General features: G+C 48.9%; 1 protein-coding gene across 1 annotated transcript in view; it reads right to left on the bottom strand.

The window, feature by feature from the left end:
• Positions 1-8529: 8529 nt before the first annotated feature.
• The window catches only part of LOC125446177 (S phase cyclin A-associated protein in the endoplasmic reticulum-like), a 54787-nt gene continuing 40862 nt past the window's right edge, over positions 8530-22454 (bottom strand). The window contains exons 8-10 of the mRNA XM_048519730.1: positions 14568-14759; positions 11062-11113; positions 8530-9337 (exon numbers count right to left, since the gene is read on the bottom strand). Coding sequence (XP_048375687.1) covers positions 9234-9337; positions 11062-11113; positions 14568-14759 — 348 coding nt within the window. The 3' untranslated portion in view covers positions 8530-9233. The remainder of the gene's footprint in view (positions 9338-11061; positions 11114-14567; positions 14760-22454) is intronic.

The following is a 22454-nucleotide window of genomic DNA, read 5'->3' as shown; positions in this document are numbered from 1 at the left end:
TGACCTTACTAATAAAAGAACAAATACTTGATCGGAAAGCCATCTGCCTTGTGTATGTCACACTGTGTGGTGTTATGGGGGAAGGGGTGCTACTCTAAAATATGTAAAATAGGGTAGGGGGGGTGCTACCAGCGGTGGGATTCAGCCGGTTCACACCACTTCGGCAGAACCGGTTGTTAAAACGGTGCTTGTAAATAACAAGTTGCTAAATGATCTGAATCCCACCACCAGAACCAGTTGTTAAATTATTTGAATCCCACCACTGGGTGCTACTCTAAAATAGGATGGCTGCATAGGAAAATTAAAGAAGCATCATAAAGGGGAGGGAATTTGTTATGAGGCACAATTGGCCTGAGTAACTTAAGCTTGAAACACTGGATAGCAGCTGCCGGTCAGAGTAGGAAATACAGCTCTTCACTGTCCAAGAGTGGCCTGAATACCTTAAGCTTGAAACGCTGGATAGCAGCTGCCGGTCAGAGTAGGAAATACAGCTCCTCACTGTCCAAGAGTGGCCTGAATACCTTAAGCTTGAAACGCTGGATAGCAGCTGCCTGTCAGAGTAGGAAATCCAGCTCTTCACTGTCCAAGAGTGGCCCGAATACCTTAAGCTTGGCAGCTGGATAGCTGACTGCCGGTCGATGGGAAATCCAGCTCTTCACTCCAAGAGTGTGAATACCTTAAGCGAAGCGGCTGGGTAGCAGCTAGGTCAGGTAGAATCCAGCTCTTCACTGTCCAAGGTGGCCCACATTTTAAGCTTGAAGCGGCTGGATAGCAGCTGCCCGATCAGGTAGGAAATACAATCTTCACTGTCAAGTGGCCTGAATACCTTAAGCTTGAAACGCTGGATAGCAGCTGCCGGTCAGAGTAGGAAATACAGCTCTTCACTGTCCAAGAGTGGCCCGAATACCTTAAGCTTGAAACGCTGGATAGCGGCTGCCGGTCAGAGTAGGAAATCCAGCTCTTCACTGTCCAAGAGTAGCCCGAATACCTTAAGCTTGAAACGCTGGGTAGCAGCTGCCGGTCAGAGTAGGAAATCCAGCTCTTCACTGTCCAAGAGTGGCCTGAATACCTTAAGCTTGACGGCTGGATAGCTGCCGGTCAGAGTAGGAAATACAGCTCTTCACTGTCCAAGAGTGGCCCGAATACCTTAAGCTTGAAACGCTGGATAGCAGCTGCCGGTCAGAGTAGGAAATACAGCTCTTCACTGTCCAAGAGTGGCCCGAATACCTTAAGCTTGAAACGCTGGATAGCAGCTGCCGGTCAGAGTAGGAAATCCAGCTCTTCACTGTCCAAGAGTGGCCCGAATACCTTAAGCTTGAAACGCTGGATAGCAGCTGCCCGTCAGAGTAGGAAATACAGCTCTTCACTGTCCAAGAGTGGCCCGAATACCTTAAGCTTGAAACGCTGGATAGCAGCTGCCCGTCAGAGTAGGAAATCTAGCTCTTCTCTGTCCAAGAGTGGCCCGAATACCTTAAGCTTGAAACGCTGGATAGCAGCTGCGGGTCAGAGTAGGAAATCCAGCTCTTCACAGTCCCAACAGTCCGATTCAGTAGCAACGCAACGCTTGATAGTTGTCAATTTAACTCTCCCCCCTAATCCACTTATGTTTAGAGTCCCCCTCAATACCTCCTTGTTCCTCATCTACCATCAAAACCTTTTTTTAAAAACAAAGCAAACAGACCACAGCTTACAGCCCTACCGGTTAAAATCTGCCCAGTAACAACTGTGTTAACGCAGCATAAATCTCTGCTTCGGCTGAAGAAAAAAGAATAGGCTAGACACCAATGGGAAGCATTGGCTCAGGCTGTGGCTGAGAAAAAGGAAGCCCGTGGATTGGTCTTAACCGGAACCGATTCTCATTGCTTCACAATAAACGCACAGATCCCGGAGACTCTTGGCTTACGCACTTTCCTCAAATCTCTGATTCCCCTTTGGCCCTCTGGCTGCTCTGAGTCCTAAGCTTAAGGTATTTGGGCCACTCTCGGGCTGTGAAGAGCTGTATTTCCTACTCTGGCTGGCAACTGCTATCCAGCGTTTCAAGCTGAAGGTATTTGGACCACTCTTGGACTATGAAGAGAGCCCAGTGTGGCGTAGAGGTTAACAGCAGGTGTACTCCAATCTGGAGGAACCGGGTTTGATTCCCCACTCTGCCGCTTGAGCTCTGGAGGCTTATCTGGTGAACCAGATTAGCTTGTGCACTCCAACACAAGCCAGCTGGGTGACCTTGGGCTACTAAATAAAATAAAATTTTAAAAAGACCTTGGGCTACTACCAGTTCTTCGGAGCTCTCAGTCCCACCTACCTCACAGGGTGTTTGTTGTGAGGGGGGGAAGGGAAAGGAGATTGTAAGCCCCTTTGAGTCTCCTGCAGGAGAGAAAGGGGGGATATAAATCCAAACTCCTCCTCCTCCTCCTCCTCCTCCTCCTCCTCTTCTTCTTCTTCTTCTTCTTCTTCTTCTTCTTCTTCTTCTTCTTCTTCTTCTTCTTCTTCTTCTTCTTCTTCTTCGTCTTCTTCTTCTTCTTCGTCTTCGTCTTCTTCGTCTTCTTCGTCTTCGTCTTCTTCTTCTGCTGCTGCTGCTGCTGCTGCTGCTGCTGCTCCTCTTCCTCCCCCCCCCCCCAATAAATGCTGCTCCTCATGATATGTGCTTTCCCCAGCAAGGAAGACAGAATAGAGAATTTGATTAGCTCTATTAATACCGGAAAAAACTCCCGGAGAAGGCCTCATTCCTACAGATCTTTTAAAAACGTTTCCAACATGGTGGGCGCCAATTCTTGCCTAGCATTTCACGCAGATTAATGGCACTCGATTTCAGAACCACTGCTTTAAATGAAGGGCCGCCTTCCGGGGCAGAAATAACACCTTGCTAAGAACTGCAAAGTTGCACCAACCGTACAGTGCCGGGGTCTCAGGAGTGCAAGAGTCCGGTTTTCTTCTTCTCCGGCATAGATACCAGGGTCCTCTGAGAACTGTAACAAGGTGAAGCGGGGGGAGAAGAATCCTGGCTGATCCCCATCTTATAAAAAGCGGCCATTCAATCCCCCCCCCCCCCCGCGCTCTGCTCCGGGCCTGCCAGTGCAAAGAAAATAAATTGCGCCGGGGTTGGCCTACGTGAATTGCGGCGCTGAATTAAGCCCGGGGTCTGATTTCTTACGCTACGGGGAAGGATTCGATGACACGCCTGTTTAAATCATATCACCCTCTGTAACCTCTCTCTCTTGCACTCACACACGTTCGTCTACACAAGATAGGAATGAGGAGATCTCGCAGTACGGTTTCCCGAGCTTTAGTGGTTTTGCGCACATGGGGTGTATGGACAATCTCATGAGAGGCTGAACGGGCTTTCATTTGTGCACCTACTGATGGCTTGCAAAACCAGAACAGCGACTTTCTAAAGTTGCTTTTATTTAAAAAAAAGAGGGGGGGGGAGGGGAGTTCATTCCTGGATAAAATGGTCTGAGGAAAGATTTATTAAGGATCGCCAGATCAGAGGAGGTAGATCTGTTTAGGATGCGATGGGTTCCAGGCAGTTTTGCCACAGAAGGGGGTAATTTTATGATCCCAGGTACACGACTGAGATCTAAGCGGACCTGTGCGTTAAACCTCACCAAGTTGCAAAGCGTTCCGCACAGGCAGAATAACGCACTTTCAATCCACTTTCACACTTGTTCGCGAGGTGGGTTTTGCCGTTCTGCACAGCCGCAAAGTGCGTTGGAAGTGGATTGAAAATGGATTATTCTGCCTGTGTGGAAGGGGCCTAGAAGGGCACAGAAGGCACTAGCAGGTAGACGCATGCGTCTAATTGGGCCCTAGTTCCATCCTGGGCCCTGCCTACCTCCTCCCCTTCTTCTTTTTTCTTGGCCTTTTAGATGGGGCGCCTGTATGTGTATGTTTTACACAATTTTTGTTTTAATTTACTTATTGTTATTTAACTGCTGCTGTGTTTTAATTGGATTTAGTTTTTATACTTTATTAAATTGCTGTTGGAAACGGCCATGTTGTGAGCCGCCTCGAGCCCTTCGGGGATGAGGCGGCCTATAAATTTAATAAATAAATAAATAAATAAATAAATAAATAATACGGAGGGTGCCACGTGCCACGCTTCAAGATCCCACGCCTTATTTTAAAAGCCCGTGACCGCCACCACATGAGGGGCTGATAAATCCCCTCTGCCAATTGCCGTCTTTGAAGAACGCACAAGGCCTACATACTGTGGTTTTCTAATTGCAGCGCACCTTGAGCTGGGGGGGCCCCCAAGAAATATCCTAAATTTGCAGCTTAATAATCCCTTGGTCTCCTTCACCCACCTGTGAGTACTCCCCCCTCCAGTCCTGTACTCCAAATGTCAAAGGGCTGGGGGGGGGGGAGAGGACAAAACCTTTGCCCAGTAGCCGTGGGGGAGAGGCCCAAGGCTCGGTTGCCAACCTCCAGGGGAGGACTGGCCATCCTTCCGAATTGACCACCGATCTCCAAGAGATCTGCTCACCTGGAGATAAAGGGCTGGTGAGGGGGGGCTCTCTGTGGCTATTGATTGATTGACTGGTTGGGTTTGTATCCTGACCTATCCCTGCAGGGCTCAGGGGCGGTCCCCATATAATAAAAGTCATACAACCGCTGAAATCATTCCCCATAAGAACCAATCCACTGACACTATAAAAACAACCCAGTGGAAAAGGTTAAAGGGAGCAGCAGTGGCGTAGGAGGTTAAGAGCTGGTGTATCTAATCTGGAGGAACCGGGTTTGATTCCCCGCTCTGCCGCCTGAGCTGTGGAGGCTTATCTGGGGAATTCAGATTAGCCTGTGCACTCCCACACACGTCAGCTGGGTGACCTTGGGCTAGTCACATTTTTCTGGAGCTCTCTCAGCCCCACCCACCTCACAGGGTGTTTGTTGTGAGGAGGGAAGGGCAAGGAGATTGTCAGCCCCTTTGAGTCTCCTTACAGGAGAGAAAGGGGGGATATAAATCCAACCTCTTCTTCTTCTTAGAAGGGCAGTTCAGGGCAAACAGTCCATAGATGATGAACAAAGGCCCTGCGGCAAAGCTGATATGTCCCTGTCCCCAACCCGTCGTTGCCAACCTCCAGGGAGGAGCTGGAGCGCTAGGATTCCAGCTGCTCTCCGGAGCAGAGATCAGTTCCCTGGAAGGGGGTGGGGGGACTAGCCACGCTGGCAGGGGGCTTTTTGGCATTATCCCCCTCCCCATACCTCCAGGGAGGTCCCCATGAGCAGCTCCCCCCCCCACCCCGGCTGGCAGCTGGCCCCGGGTTAGCCTGGGCGCAAACCCACCCTGCGCCTCCAGTCGAGGCTTTGCGTTCCGGAGTGGGGGGGGGGGGCGCTCTGCTCCCCCCCCCCCGGGCTATCCATTCCCGGCTGGCCAGGGGGAGCCGGTCGCTGATCTGGGGGGGGGGGGTGGGCTTCCCCCCTCGTCCGGGCTGGGCTCCCTGCGGCAAAGGCGGCCGGCCAGACGGCGGAGGCGGCGCCTTATCAGCTCCTGGCATCACCTGCAAGCCAGCCGGCTGCTAGAGCGCAAGGGGGGGGGGCAGCCAGGGAGGGGGGGAGGGAGCCGAGGTGGGGGCTGGCAGCTCCCCACCCACCCACCCACGGGGTCCCCCTGGCCTCTCCCCGGCAGACCCCCTCCCCCGGATCTCTCCAAGCTCCGGTGCGCGCAAAGGAGCAGCTCTTGCTGAGGAGTAGGGCTTGTTGCTCGTAACTCGTTCACACGATCGGGGGGGGGGGCGGAGGGCGGGGGACGGACAGCGCCCCCCCCAAGCAGCCCCGCGCCTCCTCTGCAGGGTGCGGCTGACGGCCACGATCCGGGGCACGCGGTGGAAGGAACGAAGGGAGTTTGGATTTATATCCCCCCCCCCTTTTCTCTCCTTTTAGGAGACTCAAAGGGGTTTACAATCTCCTTTCCCTCCCTCACCACCCACAACAAACACCCTGTGAGGTGGATGGGGCTGAGAGGGCTCCGAAGAACTGTGACTAGCCCAAGGTCACCCAGCTGGCCTGTGCTGGGAGTGCACAAGCTAATCTGGTTCCCCAGATAAGCCTCCACAGCTCGAGTGGCCGAGCGGGGAATCCAACCCAGTCCCCCAGATTAGAGTGCACCTGCTCTTAAGAGTGCACCATGGCTGGGTGCCCCAGTGCAGCGTCTTAAGCACATCTTAACAGAGGCAAGCGCCCCTCATGACCCGTCCCGCCCCCCCAGTCTTTTCTCCCCCCCAAGATGATGGCTCAGTGGGGTCAGGGAGGAGCTTCTCGGGGGTGTGCAGAAGGTGCCAGGTTCTGTCCCCAACATCTCCGGTTAAACTCCCAGAGAGCGGCTGCCGGCCCGAGCAGGAAATACCAGCCTTGACGGACTGACCCAGGGTAAGGCAGCTTTGCTTCACAAGAGGACAGAATAAATGCAGGACGGGCTGTGACGCAGCTGGGTGACCTTGAGCCGGTCACAGTTCTCTCAGAACTCTCACAGCCCCACCTGCCTCTCAAGGTGTCTGTTGTGGGGAGAGGAAGGGAAAGGAGCTTGTCAGCCACCTTGAGTCTCCTTTCAGGAGAGAAAGGTGGGGTATAAATCCAAACTCTTCTTCATCTTCCCTATCCTCTGCCCCTACTTGTTCTGTACTATTTCTCTTTCAAGGAGGGAGAGATGAATCCCCTGGCTGTCTGTCAGCTTGACGGGCAGGATCAGACCTTTCAAGAGATCCAGCAGGGCACTTCCGAGATGTTCCTGTCGAACTGAGCAGCAGTGGCGTAGTGGTTAAGAGCAGGTGCGCTCTAATCTGGAGGAACTGGGTTTGATTCCCCACTCTGCCGCCTGAGCTGCAGAGGCTTATCTGGGGAATTCAGGTTAGCCTGTACATTCCAACACACGCCAGCTGGGTGACCTTGGGCTAGTCACAGTTCTTCGGAGCTCTCTCAGCCCCACCCACCTCACAGGGTGTTTGTTGTGAGGAGGGGAAGGAGTTTGTGAACCCCTTTGAGTTTCCTTACAGGAGAGAAAGGGGGGATATGAATCCAACTTCTTCTTCTTCTTCATCATCATCATCATCATCATCATCATCAGGGAGATGGAGAGAATATGCCCGGGGCCGACTCCTGGGGAAATCAACTCTGCAGTCAAACACAAGACATCCCTGTTGTGTTTTCTCAAGGCGGAAACGCCACGGTGGTTTGGGGTATATCGCTGTATTGTCCTGAATGGATTCCGGCTTGCGCTGTGTAGTTCAGGGGTCTGCAACCGGCTCTCCAGATGTTCATGGACTACAATTCCCATCAGCCCCTGCCAGCACGGCCCATTGTAGTCCATGAACATCTGGAGAGCCGCAGGCTGCAGACCTCTGGTGTAGTGGGTTTGGAGATGCTAGGCTTTGCCCAGAGAGACCCCAGATCAGGTCCCACTCAGCCACAAAGCTCAGCTTGAGGCAATCACTACTCCTGTTCCTAATCGATCTTGCAGGGTTGTTGTGAAGAGAAAGGAGAACCCTGATCTCAGGTGGGTCTGAACAATCAGGGCTCCATAGGCTGTAAATCGCTGTAAACCGTCTTTACGGAGGCCAAACTCTTTAACGTGTTCATTTGTGATTTCTTAAGATTGTTCGACGGAACAGCAGCATTGGTTTTACTGTAGAACCAGTTTATCTCACAATACTAGAACCAGGGGGCATTCATTGAAAATGCTGGGGGGAAGAATTAGGACTAATAAAAGGAAACACTTCTTCACGCAACGTGTGATTGGTGTTTGGAATATGCTGCCACAGGAGGTGGTGATGGCCACTCACCTGGATAGCTTTAAAAAGGGCTTGGACAGATTTATGGAGAAGTCGATCTATGGCTCCCAATCTTGATCCTCCTTGATCTGAGGTTGCAAATGCCTGAGCAGACCAGGTGCTCAGGAGCAGCAGCAGCAGCAGCAGAAGGCCATTGCTTTCACATCCTGCATGGGAGCTCCCAATGGCACCTGGTGGGCCACTGCGAGTAGCAGAATGCTGGACTAGATGGACTCTGGTCTGATCCAGCAGGCTAGTTCTTATGTTCTACCCTGTTAACTGGTGTTGTGCGGTAATGGCAGAGGATAGCTCCCAAAGGCGCCTGGTGGGCCACTGCGAGTAGCAGAGTGCTGGACTAGATGGACGCTGGTCTGATCCAGCAGACTCTTTCTTATGTTCTTATGTTCTTATCGCAGCGCTAACTTGCTGTTTGATGTAGGTGCCTCATCTCACCCCGTAGCTAAAAAAGAAAGGTGGAAGCAGGATGCAGTGCCCATTTCCCGCATTACTGAGTACAATTCGGATCCTCTGAAGACGCCAGCCGCAGAGGCAGGCAAAACGTCAGGAGAAAATGCTATCGGAACACGGTCACACAACCTGGAAAACCCACAACACTCTACAATTGGGTCTGTTTTGATCCGGCTCCTCTGAAGGATAGTTCGCTCCGACTCGTTCCCGTTCTGGGCTTTTCCGGGTCGAGTCCCGGCAAGGCCGGGAGAAGAACGCGGACAAACGTTGCAGCGAAACAACAAACGAAACAGCCTCGGCAAGTTGAAATGCTTTCTTTTAATAAATTCGGTGGAGACCCACCGGTTAACGGTGGAAGAAAACAGCTAACCGTAAACTGTAAACCTGTACAGATCTTCCTGCCAAATTTAAACGGGACGCCGTGTCCCAACAAGGTCACATGTTCTAGTGTTCAGATTAATTTTTAATGTATAACGGAACGTAGTGTGTGTGTGTGTGTGGGGGGGGAATGTCGGGGAAAAGCAGGAAGCCACACACAGAATAAATTATTTTATTACCGTTTTAGTGAAATGGACGGTCCAAGCTAGAGGGAAGTCCTCATGTAGCATTCTCGCTCCATTTAACGGAGTCCACGAAGGAGAAATTCCCTGCGGATCTGGCCTACCCTCTAGCCTTAGACCCGAGTATCAGCAGTTTTACAGGGCAAGGGATGTTATACCTCAAGGTGTTGAAGGTGCCAGGATCCGTAATATCAAATATATTAGTGCCAAAAAAACCCCCCAAAACCCTTTTCAAAATGACAACATCAAGTCTTAACTATGTACACATCATATGAACACAAGTAGTGCAAATTATATATATATATGTATCTCAATATATATCTACAGTATTCGCATTCTGAGTATAAAACAGGCTTTTAGAACAGATGCTTAAAGAACGTAAAAAAAACCTTGTCATATTTTACAAAGATAGATATGTTGGAATTTCTTCTTTAAAAAAAACTTATTTTTTCTCTTTCTTCAAGAAAAACTGTCGCGCTTCCTCCCACGTCTGCCGAGGGAACCGGTTGGCGAGCTCGAGGTAATCTTGGAAGAGGAAGATCTTTTCTGTTCAGTAGAGAAAGAAAAGACACCCAGAAGTGGTTTGAGGTGGAATGAAACCAGACATTTGAGCAGAAAGGGCCAGATATTTAAAAATGTATTTTCACACCCTTTCCATTCTTCTCTCTCTCTCTCTCTCTCTCTCTCTCTCTCTCTCTCTCTCACTCTCTCTCTCTCTCTCTCTCTCTCTCTCTCACACACACACACACACACACCCACCACCCCCACCCATGTACAGACCATTCCACAAAGCATTGTATAACATGTGCCCCTAGAAGTTTAAACCATCTTTACGGAGGCAAAACTCCCTAATATGTTCATGTGTGATTCCTTAAGATTGCTTGATGGGACAACAGCATTGGTTTTACTGCAGAACCAGTTCTGCCCTGTTAACTAGTGTGTGGAGTAATGACAGAGGAGGATTTCTTCACGCCCTTGCCTGCCGCTTCACAAAAACCTTTACAAGAGCTTTACAAAATTCAGTTTGATTTGGAAGTCCACATAGGCTCCATCCATCCATCGCTCCATCCATCGCTCCATCCCCATCGCTCCATCCATCGCTCCATCCATCCATCCACCCACCCACCCACCCCATTCAACCTTGCCTTTCTCCCCAACCGGTACCCAAAGAGGCTGCCATCATTCCACCTCTCCATTTTAGCCCCACAACGACCCTGTGAGGTAGGTTGGACTGTGTAGGTGACGGGCCCAAGGTCACTCGGTGAGCTTGCAGGGCAAATCAGGAATTCAAAGCTGAATCTCCCAGATCCTAGCCCCGTGGTGGCGAACCTTTGGCACTCCAGATGTTATGGACTACAATTCCCATCAGCCCCTGCCAGCATGGCCAAGTGGCCAAAGGTGCCAAAGGTTTGCCACCACTGTGGACCTAGCCTGACCCTCCCAACCACAACACCACAGACGTCATGCTCAGTCGTGGTTCATCAACTGTGATTTCACTTAGTGACAATTAAGGGCCACGTATGAGTGGGACGCCACTAGTCTTACTCCGCTTAGCAAGTGGGTCCTCGTGCCGAGACGCCTAGCCCAGGAAGGGTGTAGTGGTTAAGAGCAGGTGCACTCTAATCTGTAGTTTGATTCCCTGCTCTGCCACTTGAGCTCTGGAGGCTTATCTAGTGAACCAGATCAGCTTGTGCACTCCAACACATGCCAGCTGGGTGACCTTGGGCTAGTCACAGTTCTTTGGAGCTCTCTCAGCCTCACTCACCTCACCGGGTGTTTGTTGTTTGGGGGGGGAGGGAAGGGAAAGGAGACTGTCAGCCCCTTTGAGTCTCCTTCAGGAGAGAAGGGGGGGATATAAATCCGAACTCCTCCTTTTTTGGGCACACGGTGAGGAGGGGGCAGTTTGAATTCCTGTTGTCTGCTTTCTTCAGCAGATGACAGCAAGATAAAAATCTCTTCCCGTTCCTGCTGAGAACACCGGACATTTCCCCACACAAAATCAAACACATGTAAGAACAGTCCCTTTTCTCTACCTACGTCACAATTTAATCCGCCCCAGGGAGCTCGCCCAAGCCTTATGGCACTGCCTCCCAAGAACAGCCTTCTACCGGTAAGCAGGATACGACCAAACTGCCGGGCCGTTCACCTCCCAGAGGCCAGGTGCAGGTTCACCTCCCAGGTGCCGTTCACCTCCCAGAGGCCAGGTTCACCTCCCAGAGGCCAGGTCCGCACAGTGGTTGATTTGATAAAAACAGATAGAACATACTCACCCTTCTGCTGAGAAAGCTGTCTGTCTGCTTGGTTGGAATTCTGTGTGAAATCCTACGGAAACAAAACCACCAGTGTCTGAGAGACGGAAGGTTTCGAAAGAACGGTTGGAAAAATATGTCATTTCACGCAATTGTCCTGACCTGACCGCCCCTGGCTAGCCTGATCTTGTTAGATCTCAGAAGATCTAAGCAGATCTAACCCTGTTAGATCTAAGCAGGGTTGATCTCTGGATGGGAGACCACCAAAGAAGACCGCTGGGTTGATTCGTAGGCAGGGGATGGCAAACTACCGCTGAATGTTTCTTGCCTCGGAAGCCTCACGGGGCCTCCGTAAGCGAGCTGTGATTTTGATGCCCGCAAAAACAGCTGTCCAAATCGAACCGAGGCTGGGCTGTGGCTCACACAGAGAACCCCAATCCCAAAGATCTCGGCGAGCCTTGGAAATGAACTGAAAACGCCTCGTTTTTACGTTTTGGAAGCGTTTTACGAGCGCTTGGCTGTTCCGCAGGAGGCTCAACCTGATTTAATAGCTACCGATGTAAGGGTCATCGGGTCGCAGTCGACTTATGGCAGTGGTGGCGAACCTTTGGCACTCCAGATGTTATGGACTACAGTTCCCATCAGCCCCTGCCAGCATGGCCAATTGGCCATGCTGGCAGGGGCTGTTGGGAATTGTAGTCCATAACATCTGGAGTGCCAAAGGTTCACCACCACGGACTTATGGCGACCACAGAAGACAAGACAAAGCAGAAGCAGAGGTGGTTTGCCAGTTGCTTTCCTCTGCAGAGCCAAGTTGCCAGTGGCGTAGCGCCAAGGGGATGGGAGGGGGTGTGCATGACGCTGGCAGGGGATGATGGGAACTGTAGTCCATGACATCTTGAGGGCCGTGAGTTTAACGCCTATGTTCTAATTCCTTTTTAGCACAAATAACGCCGTGTGGCCGATCAACCAAAGACCCTTTTGTCTCGGGCACACTGCTCAAAGAAGCCGTCCTCCGGCTTCCTGCTGGCATCATTTGGGTGAGATGTCACCCCACACGCAAGGCTCTGGACAAAGAGGGACGCAGAAATAGCTGGGCAAACCCCTCGCCCCAACCTTTGGGCGTCCTTTCCTTAATTCTGTCACAACAGGCACACATATTTTGCAGCAAAAAAATCTTCTCGGTCCCTAAGACGCTACTGAACTTGAATCCAAAGGCGGGGTGGTTAGATTGAACAAATAACAATAGCTGTTCTTTTCTGTATTTTTTTCCAGCTTCGTCCTTACACCTCTTACATTCCGGGCAACAGCATCGATTTCTTCTCTCCCTCTCACCACCCCCCCCCCCCACTTTCCCATATGGCAAACATTTATTCTCCAATCCCTGGGTCAGATATCTCCCGTCCCGTCCAACCGTTCCCCCACGGAGGAAAAACCCTTCCCTGAAACGAATAGGATATTTGTCTGAGCCAGATTGCGTCTCTCCGTGATAGCGAGTGGAAATGTACGTACAAATGCAAATGTGTTTCTCATTCTGCAAGATCTGGGGGCGGGAGACGCTGCCTCTGGAGCAGCCCGCTTGTTTGTTTGTTTAATCTTATTATATTAGATTTAAAAAATAAATAAAATCTGACAACTGAACGGTTTCCAAAAGCGGAAACGCGCATGTCTTCGGGCTGTCAGGTCAGATGCCCGTTCATGCGAACCAGAAATCCAAGCGCTCCGCCGATCGCCCGGTAAAATCAAACATGCTCGTGCGCTCTGATGTTAACGGCGCTGCGCCAGCTACTTTTTGGAAAGGAAGGGTATGATTTGTTGGCCACTAAGGATCACGGCTCCTGGGGATGTGTGTCCCAGATGTGGTGTTTTCCCTCATGCACAAGTAGCCTTCTGCAGGGGCAAGGATCTCATGCAACGGTGGGAGATTCCTTGTGTGTCTGAGAAATGCCACCATCTGCAGAATGGATCCAGGGGATCCAGTCCTTATCTTTTACCACAATCCTAGCAACAGCAACACTGCAGTGCGCTTTCTGCAAGCACCTGTTATTGACAAAACACAAACCCCCAACTGGTTGTTGTGAGTTTTCCGGGCTATACGGCCGTGGTTTGGCAGATCTTGTTCCTAACGTTTCGCCTGCATCTGTTGCTGGCATCTTCAGAGGTGTATTGCAGAAGGAAGTCTGTTACACACTGTGTCCAGTGTCTGTTACACACTGTTACTCACTGGACACAGTGTGTAACAGACTTCCTTCTGAAGATGCCAGCCACAGATGCAGGCGAAATGTTAGGAACAGAAGCTACCAGAACACGGCCGCACAGCCCGCAAAACCCACCACAACCAGTTGAATCTGGCCGCAAAAGCCTTTGACAATACACAAAAAACCAAGTCACCGAGGTAAAAATATCCCGGTTATTAGCACATTATATTATTATATTTTTAATATCCTGAGTGACAAGAAGCGTTTGCGGCCTCCTGGAAATTGCCAGGAGCAAACTTGACGCCCGTCTCTTTGGAGCGCTCTGCGTGATAATTTTTTAAAAGGAATTTCATCCAGTTGACAGTCGTTCTGTAGGGCCCGCTCCCCAGCCATCACTGGAACGGAGGCAAATTACTCAAGAGGAGCCAATGGCTGATTGCACTGCCGGGCCGCCCAGTTGTAAGCTGCAAGGGGAGGAACGAACCTCAACAAAACAAAGGGGGAAAAAAATTCACTGCGTCAAGAATGTCTACAGCGAAACCTTGTCCCGTCGCGATTTTGTGATGCGACCGGATTGCCTCGAAACCGAACACCGGCAGGCAAAACAAACCAAACGAATGCACGAGGAAATAAAAAACTCAAGCAACTCCTTTGCAGGCCAAGCTGAGCGCACAGCGCTGAACTGTTTTAAATAATAAATAGATTGCACAAAGGCAAGCAATTGGGAAGAATTGCTTTGCTAGAGATTGTAGGATTCGGTCAAATCTGGAATAGGTTGCCACACCAGGGGGAACACCTGTAATATAAAGAGGACTCTTTTCGGTGAAAATACCACGCCGTATTAATCTTTTGGTTCTGGGTGATATTGTTAAACAGTGTGCTTGTCTGTGGAGAAGGCTCCATGTTATCGTCATTCTAAAGTCGTCCGGTATTAAATAAATGTAGTTCAAAAATCCTGCCCACAAAGCTCACTTGGTTTCACTAAAAATATGTCAATTATGCTGTGGTTGATTATTTACGTTTTAATCGTTGTGATTTGATGGTGCTTTCATCTCTTTGTACACCGCTCAGAGCCCTTCGGGGGCGGGCAGTGTGATTAGTCTAATAACAGATAAAAATAAAAGAAATAAGACATAATGTTTAGGCGGACCCAAATTACTCTGCAAACTGTTGCCCTTAGAGACTAAACTTTGGGGCGGTGTCTCATTTGGGGAAAAGGATCACTAGTTTGATTTGAAGCAAGCGCATTTTTTTTTTAAAAAAATCTTCCGATGCCGTCGAGACGGCTCGGCAGCCGGACCGCGATCGATTTGCGGGGAAAGAAAATACCTGAATGAAGGTGGCGAGCAAAATGGAGCTCATCTCTTGTTCCAGGATAATCTTGTTCTGCGGGTTGTTGTAGCAGGCGGCTATGAGCGTTGGAAACAGAACTTTGATCAAGCGAGGGTCACTGAAATACTGGAAGGGCAGCTGGCAAAGTTTCTGGAGGACGGTGGGGTGGCGGCCGGACTGGACAATCACCTGGGAGGGAAAAATACAGAGGGGCCAACATTAGAGCCGCAGTGACACAACTCCCAAATCAGCTGGATGGAAAGTGAAAGAAAAAATTAAAAGCTGAACGTTCCAGGCTCGTGGGTTGAGAAGAACACAATCGATTCCCACAATTCGTTTCACCGCGCAACCACAGCAACGCCAAGAATATTAAAGTCCTATTCTGCGCACGTTAAAATAATAACAGAGACGGCGCCTATTCCATTTGCAAAAGAGACAAAGAAATACAGCACACGGGTTTTCAGACCCGGACAGAGGTGGGAAAAGAAAGCCGTAGAAAGGATTCTCGAAGAGGAGGCGCTAATGAAGTAATTCTTCGTGTGCAACTGGAGTCCTAGATGGCAAACGGCAACTATCAACACAGAACTAGAAGGAAAAAGGAGACATAAAGGAGTCTGTATGCCGCATGGAGTCCTGGCAAGCAGGCTTTGAAAGATTCCCCCTCCCGTTTGTCCTTTTATCTGTGTTTCTATCGGTGCCACTAACTTCAAAAGGGGAATTGTTTATATAAATGGAACTGCTGTCAGGTAAGCTGGATTTATAACCATGTGAATCTTAAGCAACAGACTGCCTCCAAAGGCCTCGACCAGACTGGGGGTAACTCTTAAGTGACCCACTGGATCCTTTTTGACAATTTCACCCTTTACCATCCAGTCATCTGTCAAAAGCCCGATTGGGCCAAAACCACATAAAGGCTGCTAGACGCAAGCTTGGCTTCTCTACGTAGGAGGAAGCCCCCAGAAACGTCGGGATACTGCAAAACCTAAGAAAAAGGTCAGGATCGTACGTTGCACTTGGGGGAACACCCACACACACATTTTACAGGTACACACACACCCTTGACAAGACTGCGCTCAAATTAAAACCAGAAGGACCAAAAAAGAAAAAAACCCACGGCCGAGACCACGGGGACATAAATTACAGGGATTTACAAGTTTTCAAAGAACTTTTAACAATTCGTTAAGAATACATTCTCCGCTGGTAATGCAGTTCGGGTCACGAACAAGATCAACACGGTCATCATTCGCATTTTTCAGTTCAATGGCCAAAATGAAATTGAAAACCCGCCGGTGGCTGCAGCTAGGAACCCCTTAATTCTCTTAAATCCAAATGGAATTTTAAAGACAACCAAAAATGCGACCGTGTGCCACGCCGGCAAGACGCCGCATTGTTTCCCCAGGATGTCAAAAGAGCAAAGATTTTCATTAAGGTATTCAAGCATATTCCCCCTGAAACTGTACTGTGATAAAAGTTACCGGCTTGATTTTTTTAAAAAATTAATCATTTAGTTGTGGTTTCTGTTTACTACAATTATTTTCTTTATTTTTCTTTTTGGCAGGGAGGGAAATATTTTGCCCTGAGTTGATTAGGAAAATGATTTAAAGGATGTACAAGCTATATGAGAAAAAGCTATCCATTAAAGTAATTTGGAGTGTGTTTAATTTTTCATAGAATTCTCATAGAACTCCACTACATGTTGTCTGTTGCATCTTCCTAAAGCCGTGGTGGCGAACCTTTGGCACTCCAGATGTTATGGATTACAATTCCCATCAGCCTCTGCCAGCATGGCCAATTGTCCATGCTGGCGAGAGGGCTGATAATAAATAATCCATAACTTTATCCTGGAGTCTAAAGATTCACTCCTCTGTCAGCTAAAACAAAGCCACCGGGTACCAGAATTCATACTTTATCTTCCATTGGTACCCTCTGTTTCTCCCCAATGGGGACACAAGGTAGCTACCACCATTTCCCTCTGTTCCATTCTATCCGTACAACAACCCTACGAGGTAGGCTAGGTTGCCAAAAGTTACCCAGAAAGCTTCCGCAGCAGAGTAGGATTCAAACCTGGGACTTCCCAGACCCCAGTCTGACATTTTAACCGCTATGTCACACTCGTATCTAACATGGCGACAGAAACTGCTATGTCCCACAGTGCTTTGCAACTGGACCCACCCCCTTCTTTGCTGGCAACAAAGAGGAACAATGAAATGTCGACATTCCAAGTTAGGGAGGGCAGCGAAAAGTGGCGTGTGGTCTGTACACATCATGCCCGTAGTTCATTATTTATGGCATAGTAATGCAAAGTCAACACGACTCTCATTTAGGGCTTTTTTTTGAGACAGGTTATTTCCAGTCCTTCCTTTTTGGCGACGGGGACTCAGACAACAGTCAGAAAGGAAGAACGCCTTCCTCCAAAAATGGCACTGGGTGTGCATTTTATCGGGCACTGAGCATCACTTCCCACGGAACCAGCTGCAGGACACACGGCAGGAACCAACCGTTTGTGCCTCAAAGCGTCTGTTTCCCCACCTCCGTCCCCAAGTGATCCAAACAGCATTACGACTTTAGCTAAAAACAAAATGTTTGGGCCTGACACTGGGCACCTTGGTCCCCATCTAGCTGCTTAGGATACGAACAAAGAGCTCCTAAGCGAGGCAGTGTTGGGTTTGCTCTACTGCAATGGGAATGGCAGAATTTGGGGTTATCGCTTCTGCTCTAGCTGTGTCAAGATTCAGGTGGGATTATGGGGGGGGGGGGGGGGGGAGGCAGTTTGGCAATGGACCAAAAAGACCAGTTAGAGAAAGGAAACTCTCCTGGTTTAACGTTTTCTAGAGAAGGCTTAGGACAGTGGTGATGAACCCAAAGGTTCACCACCACGGGCTTAGGAAATAGCACACGGCCAATTTTAAGCGGCTCCTGATTATATTTCATTTCATTTGCTCCATTTAAATCAGGGGTCTTCAAACTATGGCCCTCCAGATGTTCATGGACTACAGTTCCCATCAACCCCTGCCAGCATGGCCAAGTGGTAGGGCTCATGGGAATTGTAGTCTATGAACATCTGGAGGGCCATAGTTTGAAGACCCCTGATTTAAATATACTAGGATTCGGGAGCCTGGTGCTCAAAGACTAAATCGGGGGGTGGCCAACCTATGGCGCCCCAGATGTTCATGGACTACCATTCCCATCAGCCCCTGCCACCGTGCTGGCAGGGGTTGATGGGAATTGTAGTCCATGAATATCTGGGGCGCCATAGGGTGGTCACCCCTGGACTAAATAGCAGGGAAACGGCTCCCATCTTCTGCCTGTGTAACCAGAAGCGATGTCACCATGTCATGGGGCAATCCAGAACTCCCCCAAAGCAGCACAGGAACAACCGTAGAGTTTTTGCGCGATTCCTAGAGTGCCCTGCAACACGGCGATGTCGCTTCCGGTGGCAAAGCCAGAAGCGGTGTTGTGGCGTTGTCCAGCGCTATTTCATCTCATCCTCTCTCCCCGTCACTCTGTGCAGAGATGCCCAACGGAGAGAGGCTGGTGAGCCTACAACGGGCACAGCCCTCGCTCATTGTCTGCCTCAGATATACCACAAGAGCCCAAGCTTGGCCTGTGGCACACGCCCCAAACTGCAGATTGTTTAGAAAAGGGCTCTCCTTCAAAAACGTTGAGAACTACGGCTCGAGGGAGCTCCTCTCCTTTGAGCTCTGCCTCCTCTTCCTGGACCGCTCACGACCTCTTATCAGACAATGCTTGCAGATGTATCCATTCCCGCCTCGCCGGATCGTATAGCCCCATATGGCAAACAGGAGCATTATTGAGAAATTCCAAACCATCCCTTCAACGCACTCTTCTCTTTATGCTCTCTCTCTCTCTCAGTCTCTTTGTTCTTCCGCCACGAGTCTCTCTTCAAAGCCCCGAACCCCTGTTTCCATTTTGCACCTCTGCCATTTCGTTTTGGCTGCTTCTATAACTCAACTGCTCCCCCGGGACATCCAAAACGTCCCCAGCAAAGCTGAACGATACAGAGGAAAACTGGTTTCCCCAGGTCTTTTGAGAATAATCTTTCCCTTTCGTCCAGTGTGGCGTAGTGGCTAAGAGCAGGTGCGCTCCAATCTGGAGAACCGGGGTTTGATTCCCTGCTTTGCCAATTGAGCTGTGGAGGCTTATCTGGTGAACCAGATTAGCTTGTGCACTCCAACACATGCCAGCTGGGTGACCTTGGGCTAGTCACAGTTCTTCAGAGCTCTCTCAGCCCCACCCACCACACAGGGTGTTTGTTGTGAGTGGGGAAGGGAAAGGAGCTTGTAAGCCCCTTAAAGGAGAGAAAGGGGGGATATAAATCCATAAAGAAATCCAAACTCCTCCTCCTCCTCCTCCCAACCTTTGAAGGTAGACCCGTTGATAGGGAACTTCTGGTTTGCTTGTTTGCACAATTTATATTTCCAATTCCAATTCCAAAGCCTTTATTGGCATTATAAATTACAGAGTTAGTAAGAAGGGCATTTATCTACTAACTGAGACATTAAAACATTAAAATACATTAAAACGACGTTGAACATTCACAACCACGCCTTGTAAGCTGCACATATAAAACAATTAGCCGTTACTACTATGTAGGCAATGATTGCGCCTGACCAAATAGTGCCTCAGGAAACTTGCAACATTCTCACATACGAGATCACAGGAACCGTTGAGTAGAAAGTTCATAACAGATGGTAGCCTGACAGCGTTTGAGCTCTCTATCAATGGACAGACGTACATAGAGCGTAACGACTCGTATACTGGACATTCCAATAGTACATGTTGAACAACGTCTCAACAACGGCCATATTACATTGACACAACCTGTTCTCATATGCAATTTTTGTGCCGTACCTAAGCTCAGCTGGCTTGGTCCCCACGCTTGTCGAGCATGAGGCAACTTGTGGAAGTTTGAGAAGGAGTAGTGGGAAACAGGGAGGGAAGGCAGCCCAGTTTAGCCTGATCTTGTCAGACCTGACAGCTAAGCAGGGTTGGAAGACTGCAGAGGAAAACTCTGCACAGGAAGGAAGGCAATGGCCAACTATCTCTGTCCGATCACTTGCCAGGAAATAGAATGAAAAGGGATATGAAGGTCAAAGAAGTTTTGGGGGAAAAAAATTTGGTGAAGGGGAGCGGGAAGTAACTTGTGTGTATCTGTTACAAGAGCTTATTCTGCTTTCAGATGACTCAGGAAAAAAACCTGACCACTATTGTCTCCACCTAAGGTTCCCAGCCCAATGGACGGAAACCTTACAAGCAGCCTTCAGACATCTTGAACAACCTGGAATCTCATAGAACAGTGATGGCGAACCTTTTTGAGACCGAGTGCCCAAACTGCAAACCCAAAACCCACTTATTTATCGCAAAGTGCCAACACGGCAATTTAACCTGAATACTGAGGTTTTAGTATAGAAAAAAACAGTTGGCTCCAAGGCGCGCGTTACTCAAGAGTAAGCTTGGTGGTAGTTGGTGGCTTTGCTTTAAAGCAACTGTGCGACGCTTTGAACAGGTGAATCACGACCCTAGGAGGGTTTACTCAGAAGCAAACCCCATTGCCAGCAACCGAGCTTACTCCCAGGTAAAGGATCATGCTCTCGTTCTTCCCATGAAAATCAGTGGGGTTTAACAGCGCTTAACAGGGCTACCTACACTGGTTCCCCAAAACTAGGTTTTAGGTTTAATGCTAATAATCTCCCTGAAATAATTACACTATTATCACATGATGAACTCTGTGCACGCGTGCCCACAGAGAGGGCTCTGAGTGCCACCTCTGGCACCCGTGCCATAGGTTCGCCACCACTGTCATAGAATCACAGAATCATAGAGTTGGAAGGGACCCCAAGGGCCATCAAGTCCAACCCCCTGCAATGCAGGAACACACAATCTGTGAAGATCATGAGCCTGGTTTATATATTGCCACAAGTCCGCGAATTGTCGCCTTTCTCTCCCATAATTGCAATGCTCCGAAAATGTCGCCAGCTTGGGGAGTAGCCTTTGGTTCGTTGTCCCATCGGAATTATTTGTACACCTGTAAGTGGCAACCTTGCACAATATTGTCGCGCAATTTCGCTGATCAGAGAGAGCAGCTAAATATGTCGCCTGCTACCCATCACGACTGCCTGCTCAGGACATATCTGCTAAATCCCATCTGAAAAGGGCCTTTGCAAGAATCCGGAGCTGTGCTTCATGTCACCAAAGGGTAAACAAGATTTTCGAGGCTGGTCAAAACAGTCCATTTGCAAAGAGCGCTTGGTCTTAATTAGACAAGTTGTTTCCCCATCTATCAAAGAACTCTCCAGACAATTCCCTCCCATCCGCCATGGTCCATTAATAATAATAAAAAAAATCACGCTCATCTTCGGGAGTAACAGTTGCGGCAATAATCCATTACCCATAATTCCTTTAATGTACAATTTTGCAGAATTGGTCTTTGGAAATACAAACAGGGCAATATGAGAGATTTGTGAGTCTTTCTCGATATCTATATATACACAATACCTACCTACCTAAAGTGGCTACCATTGCTGTCAACAGTTTTGTTTTCTTTCGCATTTCCATTTTTATCTCATTCTGTCCTGAAAGGTGGCTGACACAGATTTGAGCTGAGGGGAAGGAAAGAGAGCAGCAGTGGCGTAGGAGGTTAAGAGCTCATGTATCTAATCTGGAGGAACCGGGTTTGATTCCCAGCTCTGCCGCCTGAGCTGTGGAGGCTGATCTGGGGAATTCAGATTAGCCTGTGCACTCCCACACAACTCTAGGGGTGACAGGCTGATCACAACTGTGGAGCTCTCTCAGCCCCACCTACCTCACAGGGTGTTTGTTGTGAGGGGGGAAGGGCAAGGAGATTGTCAGCCCCTTTGAGTCTCCTGCAGGAGAGAAAGGGGGGATATAAATCCAAACTCTTCTTCCTCTTCTACCTACCTACCTACCTACCTACCTACCTACCTACCTACCTACCTACCTACCTACCTACCTACCTACCTACCTACCTACCTACCTACCTACCTACCTACCTACCTACCTACCTACCTACCTACCTACCTACCTACCTACCGTTTTTCTCTACCTCATTAGAACAGGAGATGCATTTGTTCAATATATACACAATATATTTTGATACCTTCATATTGAGAATACATGTACGTCTTAGTGTGTGTGTCCATGTGATGTGATATATTAATTACATTTAGAATAAATTAGCTCACACTGAACGTAGCCTGTTATCTTTGGATTCCTTTAAGAGGTAGACCTTTATTTTATGTCCTTACCTGTCACTTTCCCCACTACAGAACCTTCAAAATGGCTCGCAGATAAATAATGAATGGTTTTTTTTAAAAAAACAAACCATTAAAACTTAAGAGAAATGATCTGCATTAAAAAAAGTAACAATAACGAATGATCTGTTGGCAGCTGGAACAGACTGACATAGAATATGGAGCGCCAGGGAAGTTAATTTACTCTAGCGTTCTTAAGGAACAGATTTGAAAATATTTAAAGTACGTTCAGAAAAAAAAATTATAAACTCAGAGGGAGATGGTACAGGGATCCTGCGAAATGGACAATTATGACCCTAAAACTACAGACTTTTATTGGAGGTCTCCATTTCAAAATAAAGTGGCTACCGTTGCTGTCAACAGTTTTGTTTTCTTTCGCATTTCCATTTTTATCTCATTCTGTCCTGAAAGGTGGCTGACACAGATTTGAGCTGTGGGGAAGGAAATCATTATTAAAAGCCCCTATGTCCATTTGGGGTTGTCCTATAGGCAGCAGAAATATAGGGACAAATACAGAGACAATGTAACTTGTCACCAAATGACAGAGGGTAAACAATAGAAACACATTACTGGTGATTTGATCGGAGAAGGG

The sequence above is a fragment of the Sphaerodactylus townsendi genome, linkage group LG17 (genome assembly GCF_021028975.2).
Source record: "Sphaerodactylus townsendi isolate TG3544 linkage group LG17, MPM_Stown_v2.3, whole genome shotgun sequence".
NCBI classification, from domain to species: Eukaryota; Metazoa; Chordata; class Lepidosauria; order Squamata; family Sphaerodactylidae; genus Sphaerodactylus; species Sphaerodactylus townsendi.
The sequence above is the reverse complement of the archived record's forward strand: the minus strand, read 5'-3'. Positions and strand labels throughout refer to the sequence as shown.